This window comes from Ylistrum balloti, unplaced genomic scaffold, assembly GCF_031769215.1.
Source record: "Ylistrum balloti isolate Yb309-2 unplaced genomic scaffold, AGI_CSIRO_Ybal_v1 Utg370776, whole genome shotgun sequence".
Taxonomy (NCBI): domain Eukaryota; kingdom Metazoa; phylum Mollusca; class Bivalvia; order Pectinida; family Pectinidae; genus Ylistrum; species Ylistrum balloti.
Window position 1 is genome coordinate 231,665 of NW_026782454.1, and position 19,072 is coordinate 250,736.

The 19,072-nt window shown below is 32.0% G+C and overlaps 1 protein-coding gene across 1 annotated transcript; it reads right to left on the reverse strand.

Annotated features, from left to right (window-relative positions):
- Positions 1-454: 454 nt before the first annotated feature.
- Positions 455-18,489, reverse strand: LOC132558266 (dolichyl pyrophosphate Man9GlcNAc2 alpha-1,3-glucosyltransferase-like). Its single transcript, XM_060222808.1, has 14 exons — positions 18,420-18,489; positions 17,581-17,665; positions 16,391-16,480; positions 15,843-15,931; positions 12,295-12,374; positions 11,223-11,287; positions 10,452-10,634; positions 9,815-9,950; positions 9,331-9,416; positions 7,119-7,203; positions 6,759-6,829; positions 4,774-4,842; positions 1,543-1,690; positions 455-852 (listed from the first exon to the last, which is right to left on the reverse strand). Exons 1-14 carry the CDS (start codon positions 18,487-18,489, stop codon positions 628-630), a joined length of 1,482 nt encoding a protein of 493 aa, XP_060078791.1. The 3' UTR covers positions 455-627.
- Positions 18,490-19,072: the final 583 nt, after the last annotated feature.

Genomic DNA, 19,072 nt, shown 5'->3' on the forward strand with positions numbered 1-19,072 from the left:
AACTAGTCCACTTCATTAAAATGTGACATCCAAGCAAGTTTTAACCTCCATAGAACATGATTTCTCATATCTAGTCCAGATGATGTCAACAACTCGTCCACATCATTACGCCAGGGTTAATAACACTGAAAATGGCACTGAAAATTTTCAGAGAAATTTTGCTTAATTTTGAAAGTTACTGGTGTAATAAATTTTGCTTAATTTTGAAAGTTACTGGTGTAATAAATTTTGCTAAATTTTGAAAGTTACCAGTGTAATAAATTTTGCTTAATTTTGAAAGTTACTGGTGTAATAAATTTTGCTTAATTTTGAAAGTTACTGGTGTAATAAATTTTGCTTAATTTTAAAAGTTTACCAGTGTAATAAATTTTGCTAAATTTTGAAAGTTACTGGTGTAATAAATTTTGAGTTAGGTAACTTTGATTTCATAAATTATGTACAAAAACAGCTCTAAACTATCATGATTTTGTTTATTTAAATCAATGTAAACCAGAATAACCTAAACCTTCATGTGTTCTCAAATTTGTGGGAGTACGTCATGATTATATTTTACCAGTGTCCATTTCAATGACCCTTTGTATAGGAGAGCAAAAAAACATCATTCCCTAATTGAAGCAAATATTCCAACTATTGTTTCTTTTTGAGCTGTGTGTATGTAGTGTGTGATGTGTTCGTTGTCTCTGTGTCTTGACACTGAAACTGTCGCATGTGGAAATAAATGAGAAACAGGAGGAAATGAGCACAGGAATACATGGAAACCAGGACTGGGAAAAGATCAGGAAGTTTGGGTGGTGGTGTGGTAAACACGGACAATGTTGTCAAGGCAATCACCCCAAACATGGACCAGTAAAACTGAAACAGAAATAAAAAAGAATTAAGAAAATCCAAAAATTGTACAGAATTGTGAAAAGATAAACTTTATACAGGGAAATTTGAACCAATATTATAGCCCATCATCCCAGCCAATCATAGTGTCAGTATCAACATTCTTTAATCATTGAGAATTAAGACCATTTCACTAAGAGGTCTGAACATATTTGACCCTGATGACCTCTGAATAAAGTCCAGGAAATTTGTTGTCAGTTGATAATGCCAGAATGTTTACTGGTTCAATATAAAAAATATGAAATTCAGAATAAAATTTCTAATTGAACAAACTTGATTGTTATTTATCGTACAGCAGTATGATCCAAGGAATGATTACATATTGAACAAAATAGATTACTTTGTCTTTGATAAGGGTCAAGGTCACTTATTAGAACAAATTTCAGAGATCATAATAACATGCTCCTGGCTTATTCTCACTCTGAGCCTTGGTATTTTATACTATGGACAAATTTGATAATACCCTCAGTATACACATTTAGTGGCTCAGCGCTCAGTTTCTCAGCTGGAAACTGATCAAAGAAATACAAGTTAGACAGAGGAATCTAAATTTATCTGAAAAATCTGAGGATTGAAAAATAATATAACTGAAATTGTTTACTGTTGTAACAAAGAATCTACCATAGCTATAATACACAGCACATCCACCAAACTTACAGTAAATTTCTGAAGGCGGCGCTGTAGTCTATATTCATTGCTAGGCAACACAAAAACCGGAGTGATACCACGGCTGATGAGGATATATAACAAAGTGATGGCAATGTAAGCTGTCAACAATCCATCCTTAATCAGCAGGGGAAGCATACTGGAGAAAATCACAGACACAATATCATAGTCAAGTTATTGTTTATACTGGAGAAAATCACAGACACAATATTATAGTCAAGTTATTGTTTATACTGGAGAAAATCACAGACACAATATCATAGTCAAGTTATTGTTTATACTGGAGAAAATCACAGACACAATATCATAGTCAAGTTATTGTTTATACTGGAGAAAATCACAGACACAATATTATAGTCAAGTTATTGTTTATACTGGAGAAAATCACAGACACAATATCATAGTCAAGTTATTGTTTATACTGGAGAAAATCACAGACACAATATCATAGTCAAGTTATTGTTTATACTGGACACAGAGTCACAGACACAATATTATAGTCAATTTATTGTTTATACTGGACACAGAGTCACAGACACAATATTATAGTCAAGTTATTGTTTATACTGGACAGAGAATCACAGACACAATATTATAGTCAAGTTATTGTTTATACTGGACACAGAGTCACAGACACAATATTATAGTCAAGTTATTGTTTATACTGGACACAGAGTCACAGACACAATATTATAGTCAAGTTATTGTTTATACTGGAGAAAATCACAGACACAATATCATAGTCAAGTTATTGTTTATACTGGACAGAGAATCACAGACACAATATTATAGTCAAGTTATTGTTCTTACTGGACACAGAGTCACAGACACAATATTATAGTCAAGTTATTGTTTATACTGGAGAAAATCACAGACACAATATTATAGTCAAGTTATTGTTTATACTGGAGAAAATCACAGACACAATATCATAGTCAAGTTAGTGTTTATACTGGAGAAAATCACAGACACAATATTATAGTCAAGTTATTGTTTATACTGGACACAGAGTCACAGACACAATATTATAGTCAAGTTATTGTTTATACTGGAGAAAATCACAGACACAATATTATAGTCAAGTTATTGTTTATACTGGACACAGAGTCACAGACACAATATTATAGTCAAGTTATTGTTTATACTGGACAGAGAGTCACAGACACAATACAATAGTCAAGTTATTGTTTATACTGGAGAAAATCACAGACACAATATTATAGTCAAGTTATTGTTTATACTGGAGAAAATCACAGACACAATATTATAGTCAAGTTATTGTTTATACTGGACAGAGAGTCACAGACACAATATTATAGTCAAGTTATTGTTTATACTGGACACAGAGTCACAGACACAATATTATAGTCAAGTTATTGTTTATACTGGACAGAGAATCACAGACACAATATTATAGTCAAGTTATTGTTTATACTGGACACAGAGTCACAGACACAATATTATAGTCAAGTTATTGTTTATACTGGACACAGAGTCACAGACACAATATTATAGTCAAGTTATTGTTTATACTGGACAGAGAATCACAGACACAATATTATAGTCAAGTTATTGTTTATACTGGACAGAGAATCACAGACACAATATTATAGTCAAGTTATTGTTTATACTGGAGAAAATCACAGACACAATATTATAGTCAAGTTATTGTTTATACTGGACAGAGAATCACAGACACAATATTATAGTCAAGTTAGTGTTTATACTGGACACAGAGTCACAGACACAATATTATAGTCAAGTTATTGTTTATACTGGACACAGAGTCACAGACACAATATCATAGTCAAGTTAGTGTTTATACTTGACAGAGAATCACAGACACAATATTATAGTCAAGTTATTGTTTATACTGGACACAGAGTCACAGACACAATATCATAGTCAAGTTAGTGTTTATACTGGACAGAGAGTCACAGACACAATATTATAGTCAAGTTATTGTTTATACTGGACACAGAGTCACAGACACAATATCATAGTCAAGTTAGTGTTTATACTGGACACAGAGTCACAGACACAATATTATAGTCAAGTTATTGTTTATACTGGACACAGAGTCACAGACACAATATTATAGTCAAGTTATTGTTTATACTGGACACAGAGTCACAGACACAATATTATAGTCAAGTTATTGTTTATACTGGACACAGAGTCACAGACACAATATTATAGTCAAGTTATTGTTTATACTGGACACCGAGTCACAGACACAATATTATAGTCAAGTTATTGTTTATACTGGACACCGAGTCACAGACACAATATTATAGTCAAGTTATTGTTTATACTGGACACAGAGTCACAGACACAATATCATAGTCAAGTTATTGTTTATACTGGACACAGAGTCACAGACACAATATCATAGTCAAGTTATTGTTTATACTGGACACAGAGTCACAGACACAATATTATAGTCAAGTTATTGTTTATACTGGACACAGAGTCACAGACACAATATTATAGTCAAGTTATTGTTTATACTGGACAGAGAATCACAGACACAATATTATAGTCAAGTTATTGTTTATACTGGACACAGAGTCACAGACACAATATCATAGTCAAGTTATTGTTTATACTGGACACAGAGTCACAGACACAATATTATAGTCAAGTTATTGTTTATACTGGACAGAGAATCACAGACACAATATTATAGTCAAGTTATTGTTTATACTGGACACAGAGTCACAGACACAATATTATAGTCAAGTTATTGTTTATACTGGACAGAGAGTCACAGACACAATATTATAGTCAATATTTGGTTTATACATGACAGGGAATGAGGCAGATACAATATTATATTACCTGAACAAGGATTCAGTGGATGATGTACAATATCTACATCTACATGAACTATTTCCAATAAATATAAACAAACATTTTTGTAAATTTAATTTTCCGATATAAACTACAATAATCATAGACGACACAATTCACAATTTTGGTGCATCTTCAGCCATGGAATGTTTTTGTAAAACTGAAATGAATTCAGGGCAGGAGTTTTCCAGAAGTCAAAAAATGTTAAAAGTTTATGAAGCACAACGCACAATGCACAACACAGGACAAAAGGGGATCGCAATAGGCCACCCTGAGACTTTATCTCAAGTGACTTAAAAAAAATGGTCTGACAACATACCTGAAAGAACAGGTATTTCAGTAAAAACAAATGATGGCCTGACAACATACCTGAATGTTGAGATGACTGTGAACCAAAGATTCCAGAAAGGCAACTGTACAGAAAACAGGTTTACAATTCTGTAATCAAAAAAGGATTAGATTGTCTCTCTTATTAGATGTAATATGTAATAGTTAGATGTTAGAAGTAATAACACAACAAATAAAGTTATTACACTATAGATAAAGTGATAACACAACAGATAAAATTATTACAAAAAAGATAAAGTTATTACATAAAGATAAAGTAATAACATAAATATAAAGTAATAACACAACAGATAAAGTAATAACATAAATATAAAGTAATAACACAACAGATAAAGTTATTACATAAAGATAAAGTAATAACATAAATATAAAGTAATAACACAACAGATAAAGTTATTACATAAAGATAAAGTAATAACATAAATATAAAGTGATAACACAACAGATAAAGTAATAACATAAATATAAAGTGATAACACAACAGATAAAGTTATTACATAAAGATAAAGTAATAACATAAATATAAAGTGATAACACAACAGATAAAGTTATTACATAAAGATAAAGTAATAACATAAATATAAAGTGATAACACAACAGATAAAGTAATAACATAAATATAAAGTGATAACACAACAGATAAAGTTATTACATAAAGATAAAGTAATAACACAACAGATAAAGTAATAACATAAATACAAAGTGATAACACAACAGATATGAGTTGTCAGAGATGGCTTATGATCCATGATTGTGACAAAATTTAAGTATGAAAAATAACAAAGGAATTTTAAGATTATCACCTCTTATGGATTTAGAGTAATGCTGCAGACAAGATTTAACTATGACAATAGCAAAGGGCAATAACTCCAAACTTATGCAAAAGAGAGTGATGGTTCTTGTGCACTGCACTTCTCCTTGTTGAGATCTATCTACTTATGAAATTTCATGTCGGTACCTCTCACAGTTTTTGTGTTATGCTCCAGACAATATTATAATGGACAGATGGATGAACCAAACGGCAACTATATACTATCCCTTTGGGGAGTATAAAAAATTGATAACACACTAGAACAAGTGTACCAGTAAAACTGATGTATCCAACAAATTTCATGATATTTGCTTAGCTGTGGGTAAAATTACACTCCAGACATGAAAGGACAGACAGGGCAAAACAAGGAATGACACAATAGAAAAAAGTGATGACACAATAGGTAAAGTAATGACACAATAGATAAAGTAATGACACAATAGATAAAGTGATGACACAATAGAAAAAGTGATGACACAATAGAAAAAATGATGACACAATAGACAAAGTGATGACACAATAGATAGAGTGATGACACAATAGAAAAAGTGATGAACTAATAGCTAAAGTGATGACACAATAGATAAAGTGATGACACAAAAGATAAAGTGAAGACACAATAGAAAATAATATTACACAATAGATAAAGTGATGACACAAGAAATAAAGTGATGACACAATAGAAAAAATTATTACACAATAGATAAAGTAATGACACAATAGATAAAGTGATGACACAATAGAAAAAATTATCACACAATAGAGAAAGTGATGTCAAAATAGATAAAGTGATGACACAATAGAAAAAGTGATGACACAGAAAAAGTGTTGATGCAACAGATAAAGTGTTGATGCAACAGATCAAGTGATGACATAATAAAGTGTTGACACAATAGATCAAGTGATGACACAATAGATAAAGTGATGACACAATAGAAAATGTGTTGATGCAACAGATAAAGTGATGACATAATAAAGTGTTGACACAATAGATCAAGTGATGACACAATAGATAAAGTGATGACACAATAGAAAAATGTTGATGCAACAGATAAAGTGATGACATAATAAAGTGTTGACACAATAAATAAAGTGATGACACAATAAATAAAGTGATGACACAATAAAATAAAGTGATGACACAATAAATAAAGTGTTGACACAATAGATAAAATGATGACTCGATTGTACTTACACTGTAACAATAAGTATACTCTTCTCATGAACTTGGAATGAAAACAGGAAAAACACCAAAGAACAATTTATCTGCAAAATAAGTATACAGGTATTGTTTCAGGACTTGACAATATTTTTCACAAACTGATATGATACAGTATTTTACCTCTTCATTCTAACACTGATAGCATCAGGTTACCACAATTACAAAACAAGCTATCAGCTTATACTAATCACTCTTGTTGGTCCAGATATAAGCCTAGGACCAACTCTAGGAGGAAACTGGAGAACGGTAAAAATTATTACCTTTATAACAGAGCATACTGATAAGCTGTCATCTATTTGTTTGAAAGGCAGCTAAAAGAACACAGAGACTTACTAAAGCATATTTAAATCGCAGAAAACTTGGTTTGAACAGGAGATTCAGCGATGATGGAAGGCACATCAGCAATGTTGAGGTCAAGCTGAAATCAAAACCATGATCATGTTCAAATACATCACTGATACATCAGAATTGGCACAATTTTGTGTTACATTCTACTTTGTACCTTCAGCCATATTATTTTTGCAGTAATAACCAGAATCTGTAAAGTTCACACGAAGGTTATTTTGAGATACCATACCACAGGTTCTGGCCCCCAGCCCCCAACAATAAAATCTAGTAATGTATAGTATACATGTGGTAAAACAGAACTTGGTGTAGAGAAATTATGTATATTGTATGTGTGGTAAAACAGAACTTTGAGTAGAGAATTTATATATAGTATACATGTGGTAAAACAGAACTTAGTGTAGAGAAATTATGTATATTATATGTGTGGTAAAACAGAGCTTGGTGTAGAGAACTTATGTATATTATATGTGTGGTAAAACAGAACTTGGTGTAGAGAATTTATATATAGTATACATGTGGTAAAACAGAACTTAGTGTAGAGAAATTATGTATATTATATGTGTGGTAAAGCAGAACTTGGTGTAGAGAACTATGTATATTATATGTGTGGTAAAACAGAGCTTGGTGTAGAGAATTTATATATATTATATGTGTGGTAAAACAGAACTTGGTGTAGAGAACTATGTATATTATATGTGTGGTAAAACAGAGCTTGGTGTAGAGAATTTATATATATTATATGTGTGGTAAAACAGAGCTTGGTGTAGAGAATTTATATATATTATATGTGTGAGAAAACAGAACTTGGTGTAGAGAACTTATATATATTATATGTGTGGTAAAACAGAACTTAGTGTAGAGAAATTATGTATATTATATGTGAGAGAAAACAGAACTTGGTGTAGAGAACTATGTATATTATATGTGTGGTAAAACAGAACTTAGTGTAGAGAAATTATGTATATTATATGTGTGGTAAAACAGAGCTTGGTGTAGAGAACTTATGTATATTATATGTGTGGTAAAACAGAACTTGATGTAGAGAACTATGTATATTATATGTGTGGTAAAACAGAGCTTGGTGTAGAGAATTTATATATATTATATGTGTGAGAAAACAGAACTTGGTGTAGAGAACTTATATATATTATATGTGTGGTAAAACAGAACTTGGTGTAGAGAACTTATGTATATTATATGTGTGGTAAAACAGAACTTGGTGTAGAGAACTATGTATATTATATGTGTGGTAAAACAGAGCTTGGTGTAGAGAATTTATATATATTATATGTTTGAGAAAACAGAGCTTGGTGTAGAGAATTTATATATATTATATGTGTGAGAAAACAGAGCTTGGTGTAGAGAAATTATGTATATTATATGTGTGGTAAAACAGAACTTGGTGTAGAGAACTTATGTATATTATATGTGTGGTAAAACAGAGCTTGGTGTAGAGAAATTATGTATATTATATGTGTGGTAAAACAGAACTTGGTGTAGAGAACTTATGTATATTATATGTGTGGTAAAACAGAACTTGGTGTAGAGAATTTATATATATTATATGTGTGGTAAAACAGAACTTGGTGTAGAAAACTTATGTGTATGTGTGGGAATAATTTTTTGTGTTATTTCATTTATACATATTCTACCATGTAGATAAACAAATTCATTGTGATGCTCAGAAAACAAAAAACAACACAATATTTATGTCAATTGTGCCAAAGGATACAGAAAACATAACCAGAATATCATACCAAGTGGAATCAACCGTTTCATGTATATCAGAACCCAGTCGTGTATTTGTGAAAGAAATTAGATACATAATGATTGTACCTTCACTGATAGACTACCTATAACAGTAATACAGGCTGACATCCTCCAAAAATGTCCTTGAGTTTGACCTTCACTGACAGACCACCTACCACAGTAATACAAGCTGGTCTTGATTTAAGATGTCCTTGAGTTTGACCTTCACTGACAGACTACCTACCACAGTAATACAAGCTGGTCTTGATTTAAAATGTCCTTGAGTTTGACCACCACTGAAAGACTACCTACCACAGTAATACAAGCTGGTCTCGATTTAAAATGTCCTTGAGTTTGACCACCACTGAAAGACTACCTACCACAGTAATACAAGCTGGTCTCGATTTAAAATGTCCTTGAGTTTGACCACCACTGACAGACTACCTACCACAGTAATACAAGCTGGTCTCGATTTAAAATGTCCTTGAGTTTGACCACCACTGAAAGACTACACCACACGTTGGCCACTTTGTCCTGAAACACACAGTTACAAGTTTATACATGTACAGATATATAAATAAGCCATTTCATTTATCACTGTGTTACCTACTTTTAGTGCTTTCGCTGACAACTTAATCACAATTCTCCACAAACCGTATTGAAGCAGCTATGTGATACCATTATATGATTCCTGATTTGGTTCTATTATATCTGATCTTGTATCGAGAGGTGATATTCACCTGTATGTCACCTGTACAATCTCTGATGCTGTATTAAAGGTATAACTTTCACCATTTTTGCTCCTCTGTACATTTCTTGAACTTTTTAGATCAATGTGTGCCCAAATTGTCTCACACTTGCAATGCATCCTCATTTTGTAATTTAAAAACCATAAAGAATTTCAAAGTGCTGCATCGTGGAAGTAAACTAACCTCGTAAAGGCCACGACTGAAGGGGAAAAGTCGGTGAAGCACTTGAAGGGCGGAGTCTTTGTTAGAAAGGAATGGAGCCCAGCAGACAGCAAACGTAGTAATGACTGTGATCGCTATCTTCATCAGTCTCATGACCCTTGTAACACACAGTAAAACATGCCAGTTTAGAAAGTATATATGATGTTAACTGTCAGTAATAGCCAAATAAGGAGTTAATTAAATTATTTTTAATAGGTTTTGTATCTATGTTTTTTTTCCATATAATTACAAACATAAAGGGTAATATTTTAATACCAAATGAAAAAAGTTTTTTTTTCATTCAAATAAAATCATTGCAGTAATTTTTTTCCTGTAAAATATTTTTAAAAAATCAGCTTTTCACAATCTTGTCTTTATGAATTTTGAAACATTTAAACTATAACTTCAATCTTTCTTTCTTGTACTGCCATTTTTGTTTGTTTTTTTGTTTTTTTGAAAGGTTTCAATTGTCCAAAGAAATTCAGTTCATTTCTAGCTACATGGTACAAGGGATTTCACTAAACTGGTGATGGACCAGTAAGCCAGGGATTGTGGGTTTGATCCCCAGCAGAGACTAATCCTTCCATTCAATCATTTTTTTCTGTACTTTGTTCCTAACCTGTTCTGATCCAGCTTCCTGAAGCACAATCCAAGTAAGTAGAAGAAGAATGGGAAGGCATGGAACAGCTCCATCTGTTTATAGTTCAACGCCAAGACGAAGAAAACAGATCCCCACAGTTCACGACCCTTCCCAATCAACATCACAGCCAGAAGTAGAAACCCTAGACTTACACAGTTATATCTGAATCAAAGGTCAAGGTCATCCCTAGGGTCAAGGTTACCTTAACATTCATCCTATACAAGTGGGTTGAAATGATACCACTTTGTATATACATGTATGTATTTCTTGTTTCTTTTTCACCACCTACATATTTCGTGCATTAGATTGCAATTTCACCCAACAGATAGGTGTTGTCATTAACACCCTGAATCATTTAATAAAATGACTTCATTTATAAAATTTCTTTTAGAAACAAATGATCACAAAATAAAGCAACTTATTTCCCTTATTATCATAAAGCTCCAAAACCCCTTAGGCACCTGTGCCCATAATTCATCATAGTCTGTAATGAATTTGCTTGGCTACACACATGAAATCCTTTTAATTCCTCCCATCTTCATCAAATTTTTTCATCTGCAGCCTTGAATATGATAAAGCGAATGCTTCTTTGAATTAAACCCATTTAATTCTAGTCATTTACCGACAAAAGTAAGACTCATTAAAATTCTCCCAAGTGTTATAACATTTGAACACTGTAATATTGAATGAGTATAAAGTCATCAATTAATCTAAAAACCTGACAGCATGTCTTAAAATCATAAAGGATACTGAAAGTGTCCATGGTCGATGAGGATGAGGCCAGGGGACAGCAACATCAGGACCAAGCTCTTACTCTGTAGATGACAGAAATATCTCAATTATACAAAAAATTGTCTCCCCTGATTTTATGATTTACAGACTATTTGTGTTTGCTCCAAGGAAGCTAGATGTTTACTTTAACATGTGTGGTTGTTATCATTACACAAGTTAGATGTGGTCTGGTATCAATTCCTAAAATTGGCAGATTACACAATTTTGTTTATATGATAGAAAGATAGGGTAGGGAGATTAAGATTGTGACCATCCTGATGGATTTGGAGATTTACACACAAGACTTATTTGAGGTAATGAAGTGATACTTTAAAAACACAACAATTAATTAACAATATTTGAATCATGAATGTTTGAATTTTCAGATATAACAGGGATCTTGAAAAAAGAGATCCCAGAGGGATCTTGGAGCCCACATTGTTTGATCTTTATTTGCTCTTTGAAGATTGGATCATTTCCCTTCTTTTCTCGACTCTGTTTTTGCTCTTCATAATAAGACATTTGAACATTCCTTTGTAGAAATAGTTATGGTAATCTTTACCTGGCAAATGAGAATGGCCCCTTGGAAGCCATTTTGTTTCTTCTGATCAGTCACAAAATAAAACAGGCACAACTAGGGATCAAGGGAAATATGCACATGAAATTTGAGAAAAATCTATGCTGTAGTTCTCAAGAAATAGCGATAACAAATTTTCAAAGCCAAAATCCAAGATGGCCACTTTCAGCCATTTTGTTTTTCTGATCAGATCCAAAATCAAATGGGCACAACTAGGGATTAAAGGGAACCTATATATAAGATTTAAGAAAGAATACACCATAGGAGGTTTCTATATTTGTGCAAACATCATAAATTTATTTGTCAGATTTGTTTCAGTCAAAGTATGTTTTCATATAAGTTTTTACTAAAAACTAAGTCATATATTATACCCCATTCTTAAAATCCCCTGGGCTATGATTGTATTCCAAGGATGGTTGTTTAAACATCTGACTTTCAGTAGTTATTATACATATACAGGTTGATATATCTTACCATAGCATATTTGGTTTGTTCATTTTTCATGAACATGAGAAACACAACAGGGAAGAAGAAGAGAATATCTGCCACCAGCACTGGAAACAAAAGATATGTATTAATGGATAAAGGTCAGTTTAATGTCAACAGCCTAAATACAAAACCATTTCAGATCATGTTTTTAGTAAATACTTGTTTGCTTGGTTTACTGACCCATGAACAGCCAGGGTCATTTTGAGACTGAACAACATACAAGAGGCCTGTCACATGCTGTCCAGGGCAATTAGAATAATGTGTGTTGCAGAAGGATAAAGCCACGTCAACACAGATCGGTCCAATTCTCAGCTTCCTGAGAAATCAAAACCGCCATGGGTAGAGTATGTTGAACCACACATCTTGGGGGTCAGTCAGGATCAAAATGGGCATACCATCAAGCCGTCATCCTTCACTCATAATTCTGACCAAGTTTGAAATATTTCCAATAGAAATTAAACAAAATATGATAAAAAATCTGTTTTCCTATATAACCTGTAGTAAACCTTAACCCCTCCCCACCGGGAAATGTGAGACCCTGGGGCCATGAAATTCACAATTTTGGTAAAGCACCTTGAGACAATTCCATCCATGAAGAACATTTGATTCCAACATACCTTTGTGTTAAGGATGTACTACTCTGATGTTTTAACCAGAAGTAATTCAATATAAAATTAATTAAAACATCTTGGACTTTTGTCGTTTCATATATTTTGCCATCTATAGCTGTACTTTGAAGTTGAAGATATTAGAAAGAAATTTCACTTGTGAACTTCATTGTTTGACAGCGTGATTCAGTAAATAGCATCAACATTATTCAATGTTTTCTGGTTGCTAAGGTATAACTCTAGAAGTCTTTGGTAGATTTCAACTAAATTTTGCATGAATTATCAACACGAATCTCATATTTCAAATTCCTGACTCACAACTTGGTGGATCTTTTTCAGCACCGAAAAATAAATATTTCAGATGGTTTCTTGATCTTGGAAAAACTGCTTCGGTGGAAAAAATAAAGCACACAGACTCCGTCTTTTTAAATCACAAAAAGAATCCTGGAAAATTTTACTATTGTAAATACACCTACAAATAATATACTAGTTAAAAAGCAATTAGTGTGAGATGTTTGTAACTTTTACTATTGTAAATACACCTACAAATAAGATACCAGTTAAAAAGCAATTAGTGTGAGATGTTTGTAACTTTTACTATTGTAAATACACCTACAAATAATATACTAGTTAAAAAGCAATTAGTGTGAGATGTTTGTAACTTTTACTATTGTAAATACACCTACAAATAAGATACTAGTTAAAAAGCAATTAGTGTGAGATGTTTGTAACTTTTACTATTGTAAATACACCTACAAATAATATACTAGTTAAAAAGCAATTAGTGTGAGATGTTTGTAACTTTTACTATTGTAAATACACCTACAAATAAGATACTAGTTAAAAAGCAATTAGTGTGAGATGTTTGTAACTTTTACTATTGTAAATACACCTACAAATAAGATACTAGTTAAAAAGCAATTAGTGTGAGATGTTTGTAACTTTTACTATTGTAAATACACCTACAAATAATATACTAGTTAAAAAGCAATTAGTGTGAGATGTTTGTAACTTTTACTATTGTAAATACACCTACAAATAAGATACTAGTTAAAAAGCAATTAGTGTGAGATGTTTGTAACTTTTACTATTGTAAATACACCTACAAATAATATACTAGTTAAAAAGCAATAAGTGTGAGATGTTTGTAACTTTTACTATTGTAAATACACCTACAAATAAGATACTAGTTAAAAAGCAATTAGTGTGAGATGTTTGTAACTTTTACTATTGTAAATACACCTACAAATAAGATACTAGTTAAAAAGCAACTAGTGTGAGACGTTTGTAACTTTTACTATTGTAAATACACCTACAAATAAGATATAGTTAAAAAGCAACTAGTGTGAGATGTTTGTAACTTTTACTATTGTAAATACACCTACAAATAATATACTAGTTAAAAAGCAACAAGTGTGAGATGTTTGTAACTTTTACTATTGTAAATACACCTACAAATAAGATACTAGTTAAAAAGCAACTAGTGTGAGACGTTTGTAACTTTTACTATTGTAAATACACCTACAAATAAGATACTAGTTAAAAAGCAACTAGTGTGAGATGTTTGTAACTTTTACTATTGTAAATACACCTACAAATAAGATACTAGTTAAAAAGCAACTAGTGTGAGATGTTTGTAACTTTTACTATTGTAAATACACCTACAAATAATATACTAGTTAAAAAGCAACTAGTGTGAGATGTTTGTAACTTTTACTATTGTAAATACACCTACAAATAATATACTAGTTAAAAAGCAATTAGTGTGAGATGTTTGTAACTTTTACTATTGTAAATACACCTACAAATAATATACTAGTTAAAAAGCAATTAGTGTGAGATGTTTGTAACTTTTACTATTGTAAATACACCTACAAATAATATACTAGTTAAAAAGCAATTAGTGTGAGATGTTTGTAACTTTTACTATTGTAAATACACCTACAAATAATATACTAGTTAAAAAGCAATTAGTGTGAGATGTTTGTAACTTTTACTATTGTAAATACACCTACAAATAATATACTAGTTAAAAAGCAATTAGTGTGAGATGTTTGTAACTTTTACTATTGTAAATACACCTACAAATAAGATACTAGTTAAAAAGCAACTAGTGTGAGATGTTTGTAACTTTTACTATTGTAAATACACCTACAAATAATATACTAGTTAAAAAGCAACTAGTGTGAGATGTTTGTAACTTTTACTATTGTAAATACACCTACAAATAATATACTAGTTAAATAGCAATTAGTGTGAGATGTTTGTAACTTTTACTATTGTAAATACACCTACAAATAATATACTAGTTAAAAAGCAATTAGTGTGAGATGTTTGTAACTTTTACTATTGTAAATACACCTACAAATAATATACTAGTTAAAAAGCAATTAGTGTGAGATGTTTGTAACTTTTACTATTGTAAATACACCTACAAATAAGATACCAGTTAAAAAGCAATTAGTGTGAGATGTTTGTAACTTTTACTGTTGTAAATACACCTACAAATAATATACTAGTTAAAAAGCAATTAGTGTGAGATGTTTGTAACTTTTACTATTGTAAATACACCTACAAATAATATACTAGTTAAAAAGCAATTAGTGTGAGATGTTTGTAACTTTTACTATTGTAAATACACCTACAAATAATATACTAGTTAAAAAGCAATTAGTGTGAGATGTTTGTAACTTTTACTATTGTAAATACACCTACAAATAATATACTAGTTAAAAAGCAATTAGCGTGAGATGTTTGTAACTTTTACTATTGTAAATACACCAAGTAGAGCAAAGTGGAAACCTCAGTGACTTTTTGATAATATTCACAGCATGATATTTATCGTTATGGCTAGTACATGACAGAGTTCAACTGAAATTTAAACTGTTTCCCTATAAATAACCCAAATCTGTTAAAGCTATTTACCTGAATATCTCATGAACAACTTGTGTTCAGGACTCTCAAATCCTCGAGAAGTCTTCAGGGCAACCCAGGCAGGATTGATCTTGTTTGCACTAAAATTTTAAGGAACACAAAAAACATTACAGTATTTACTGGTAATAATCTCCTTGACATTTTGTCCAAATATTGAAATATATCGAAGTAAATTGCTGTAACCAGGGGGAAAACCACTTTCAAAATATATTAAGAAATATATATCGATTAGCCTTTCCCAAGAAAAAATTTCAATGGTAAGGTTCAAATATATGAGAGAGAGAGAGAGAGAGAGAGAGAGAGAGAGAGAGAGAGAGAGAGAGAGAGAGAGAGAGAGAGAGAATATCTAGTTCTATGAATAATTTACACTAAAGTAAAAGTAAAGTAAGTTGGTTCTTAATACAAAAATAAAATGTAATAACAATGGAAGACAACAATCTGGCTGCTTGCCTGACACTATTTTACAAAGAAATTTTAGATTTTGAAACTGGGACTCGGGGATCAAAACTAAGCAAAGGAATACAAACATAGTTACATACATTAAACCACATAACCAGCTGTGGTAGGCTGTCAAGGGGGGATAATCCAGTCCCCAGTACTGAAGATCATTTCTCTCCGTTTGATTGTACCTGCAAAATATGGAAATGGTGATAAAAATGAAATAATTGAATACAGATAGTGATAGAGATGCATTTCAATTAAATCAATTTGTTAAAATGTTTGAAAATATTGTAGAAGTAGAGAGTACTTGTCGTCTTACTTAAGCCTTGTCTAGAAGTAATTTGTGAGCCCAGACATTGCTACAAATCCTGTGCCATTGACCACTCTGAGTGTAATTTACAGGAATATGAAGAGGCCTATTGGAGCTAAAGAACTACAGGTTGTGATTGTCTGTTGGGAAATACTTGTGAAGATTGGAGTAGTGAAGAAGTTGAGACCACAGTAGGAATATCTGCTACTTCATGCAGTAGAGTATTTGCTATGAGAGTTTGAGCTCCAGAAAGAAATATTTAAGAAGCTAAACCATGAAAACTATGTTGTAGTGACACATTTTATATCAAGTATGATGAAATATTGACATCATAAAAATTGGTTACTGTACATGTAACGCTTCACCTATTTGTATTGAATAAAAAAAAAAAGGCACAACGATAGCATCACATGAATGGATGGCATTTCTCTAAGTGGTTAAAATCTTTCCTTTAAATTAGAAACTGAGCATATTAACACACATATATATAGCATAACACCAGATTAATCTGTCTTAATCTACTCTATCTAAATCAAGATAAAGGGGGGCATGGACTATTCCACACCAATGTCAGAACATTCAGCGAAGCGTAGCCAAACTGTTTTGTATACTTGATTGTCCCTTTAGACATTGTTAATGCCAACCGTACTTAAGATGTTACAGAATTTACTTGTGAATTTGATTGTTATTTTGTGCATATTTTTTTTACTTCGTGAACAATCGTTTATCTGGTGATATTATATACAAAAGTATATGTATGTTACATAAATAATCGTTGTTTTCTATATTTTCTTTTCCTGGCAGTTCTTTTTACACTTTGTGGACATTCTAAATCTGTGCAAAATGTTGCAAATATTACATGGATATCCAGTAATTTTAATCTACCAAGTCAAGTACCCATAAAATAACATTTCGAACACCTACAAAATTTAAGCCTTACAGACCTGTTACAGTCTATGAACCAATATCTATATTTACCATTCATGCACAGGCAGGTTATATGTGATTTCCATCCAATGTCGCTGGGCTTCATAGTCACCAAACATAGGTCTTTTACCAGCCCCTGTAAATGAACAGAATCTAGTTGTTGCAGTTCCATACTTTCATTTCAAGTCAAGAGTTCAGGAAGCCATCAGGATTCACCATAGTGTGCTAGTACTAAACAGAGACAAGGGGGGCCACAGATTCTCACACATCTGTGAACAAGTGTAAACAAAATATAACCCAATTGACTAAAGTACATTGTTGCCATCTTGTGTACATTTTTGGTCTGTGATCTGTTTACCATCTTGTCAAACTGCATACCTTAGTGTACATTACACATAGGATTATATTACACATAGGATTATAATACAGCTGAAAAGGCTGGCCGGTTAGTGCACTCCACACTGGTCACTGCCTGATGAAGGTGACCGTGTAGTCATCCAAACGTCACACTCCAATCTTCTACTGGTTGTGTTATAAGATGAAGGTGGCAGTATACTTTGTTATATGAACTTCTATTCTCTGTAAATTGTAGGGTCTTGATTGTGTTACAAGAACTTCTGTACGAGATGTTCATATGTCATAGGAATATATCGATTTCGTAAACCTCGAATCTTATCGAAACAACAGGGGACTGCTTCAATTATTATCTGTAAAAATAAAGGCGCATTTCATGACAACTATACTGAAATAAAAAATATATATGTGCATATATGAATCCAAGCGCCTTTGAACTGATGAAAGACAACGGCACTTGGTTAGCCTCGGTCGCTCTTCAAATAGTCGATTATTTTCTATCGGGACAAGGAGCGAGGGTTAACTTCAAATCTTACCTGAATATTTGCACAATGAGACACACCATCTGACAAGAACAGCGACAAGTGCTATCAACATCAACTGCATCTGCCCCTGTCTTTCCATACCGGTGAAACGTATCGTGCGCTACGTTGATAATTTTTCGTCGTGGTTAGTTGTATGCTTTTAGCCGATATAATTATAATACTTTTGATTCAAACACAACACTGACTCCGATAAAAATGAGGCCTTTCTAGGGTATTTTTGAACTACTCTCCATTTTTGTACTTTCACTTTTCTTTTATCTTGTCACTTATCACGCAAGCAAGAGTGTTGAAGGAATGAAAATAGCTCTGATTTTATCTCATGAACAAAATCACTACCTCAATTTTGTGAGATTTCTGAAAACGCATTTATTATTTTTTTTTTCCATTTTATAAGTCTCAGATGAGATAAAATAAAGTAAGCTTGGCCTCGATACTTATACAAACATTCGTGAAAACAGCATTTTATAAGGCTGATGTAATATCTAAAATTGTGATATTCGCAAGCCATGACAAAAGATATAAAATAACAGTAAACACTTGTGGGAACCTTAAACTTGATATCTGTGGTACATCCTTGTGCAATGTTGCCAGTAGTTAGCAAATGATATACAGAGTTACTTCTTGCATCTGTAACTAAATATTTC

What these genes read in the sequence shown, in the direction of transcription:
- LOC132558266 (XM_060222808.1), bottom strand. Translation starts at nt 18,489, where the DNA reads ATGCAGTTGATGTTGATAGCACTTGTCGCTGTTCTTGTCAGATGGTGT. An exon ending in GACCAGCTTGTATTACTGTG is followed by an intron (nt 7,204 to 9,330) that starts GTAGGTAGTCTG and finishes TTTTGATTTCAG; the next exon opens with CTTGACCTCAACATTGCTGA. An exon ending in ACAGTCATCTCAACATTCAG is followed by an intron (nt 1,691 to 4,773) that starts GTATGTTGTCAG and finishes GATTTTCTCCAG; the next exon opens with TATGCTTCCCCTGCTGATTA.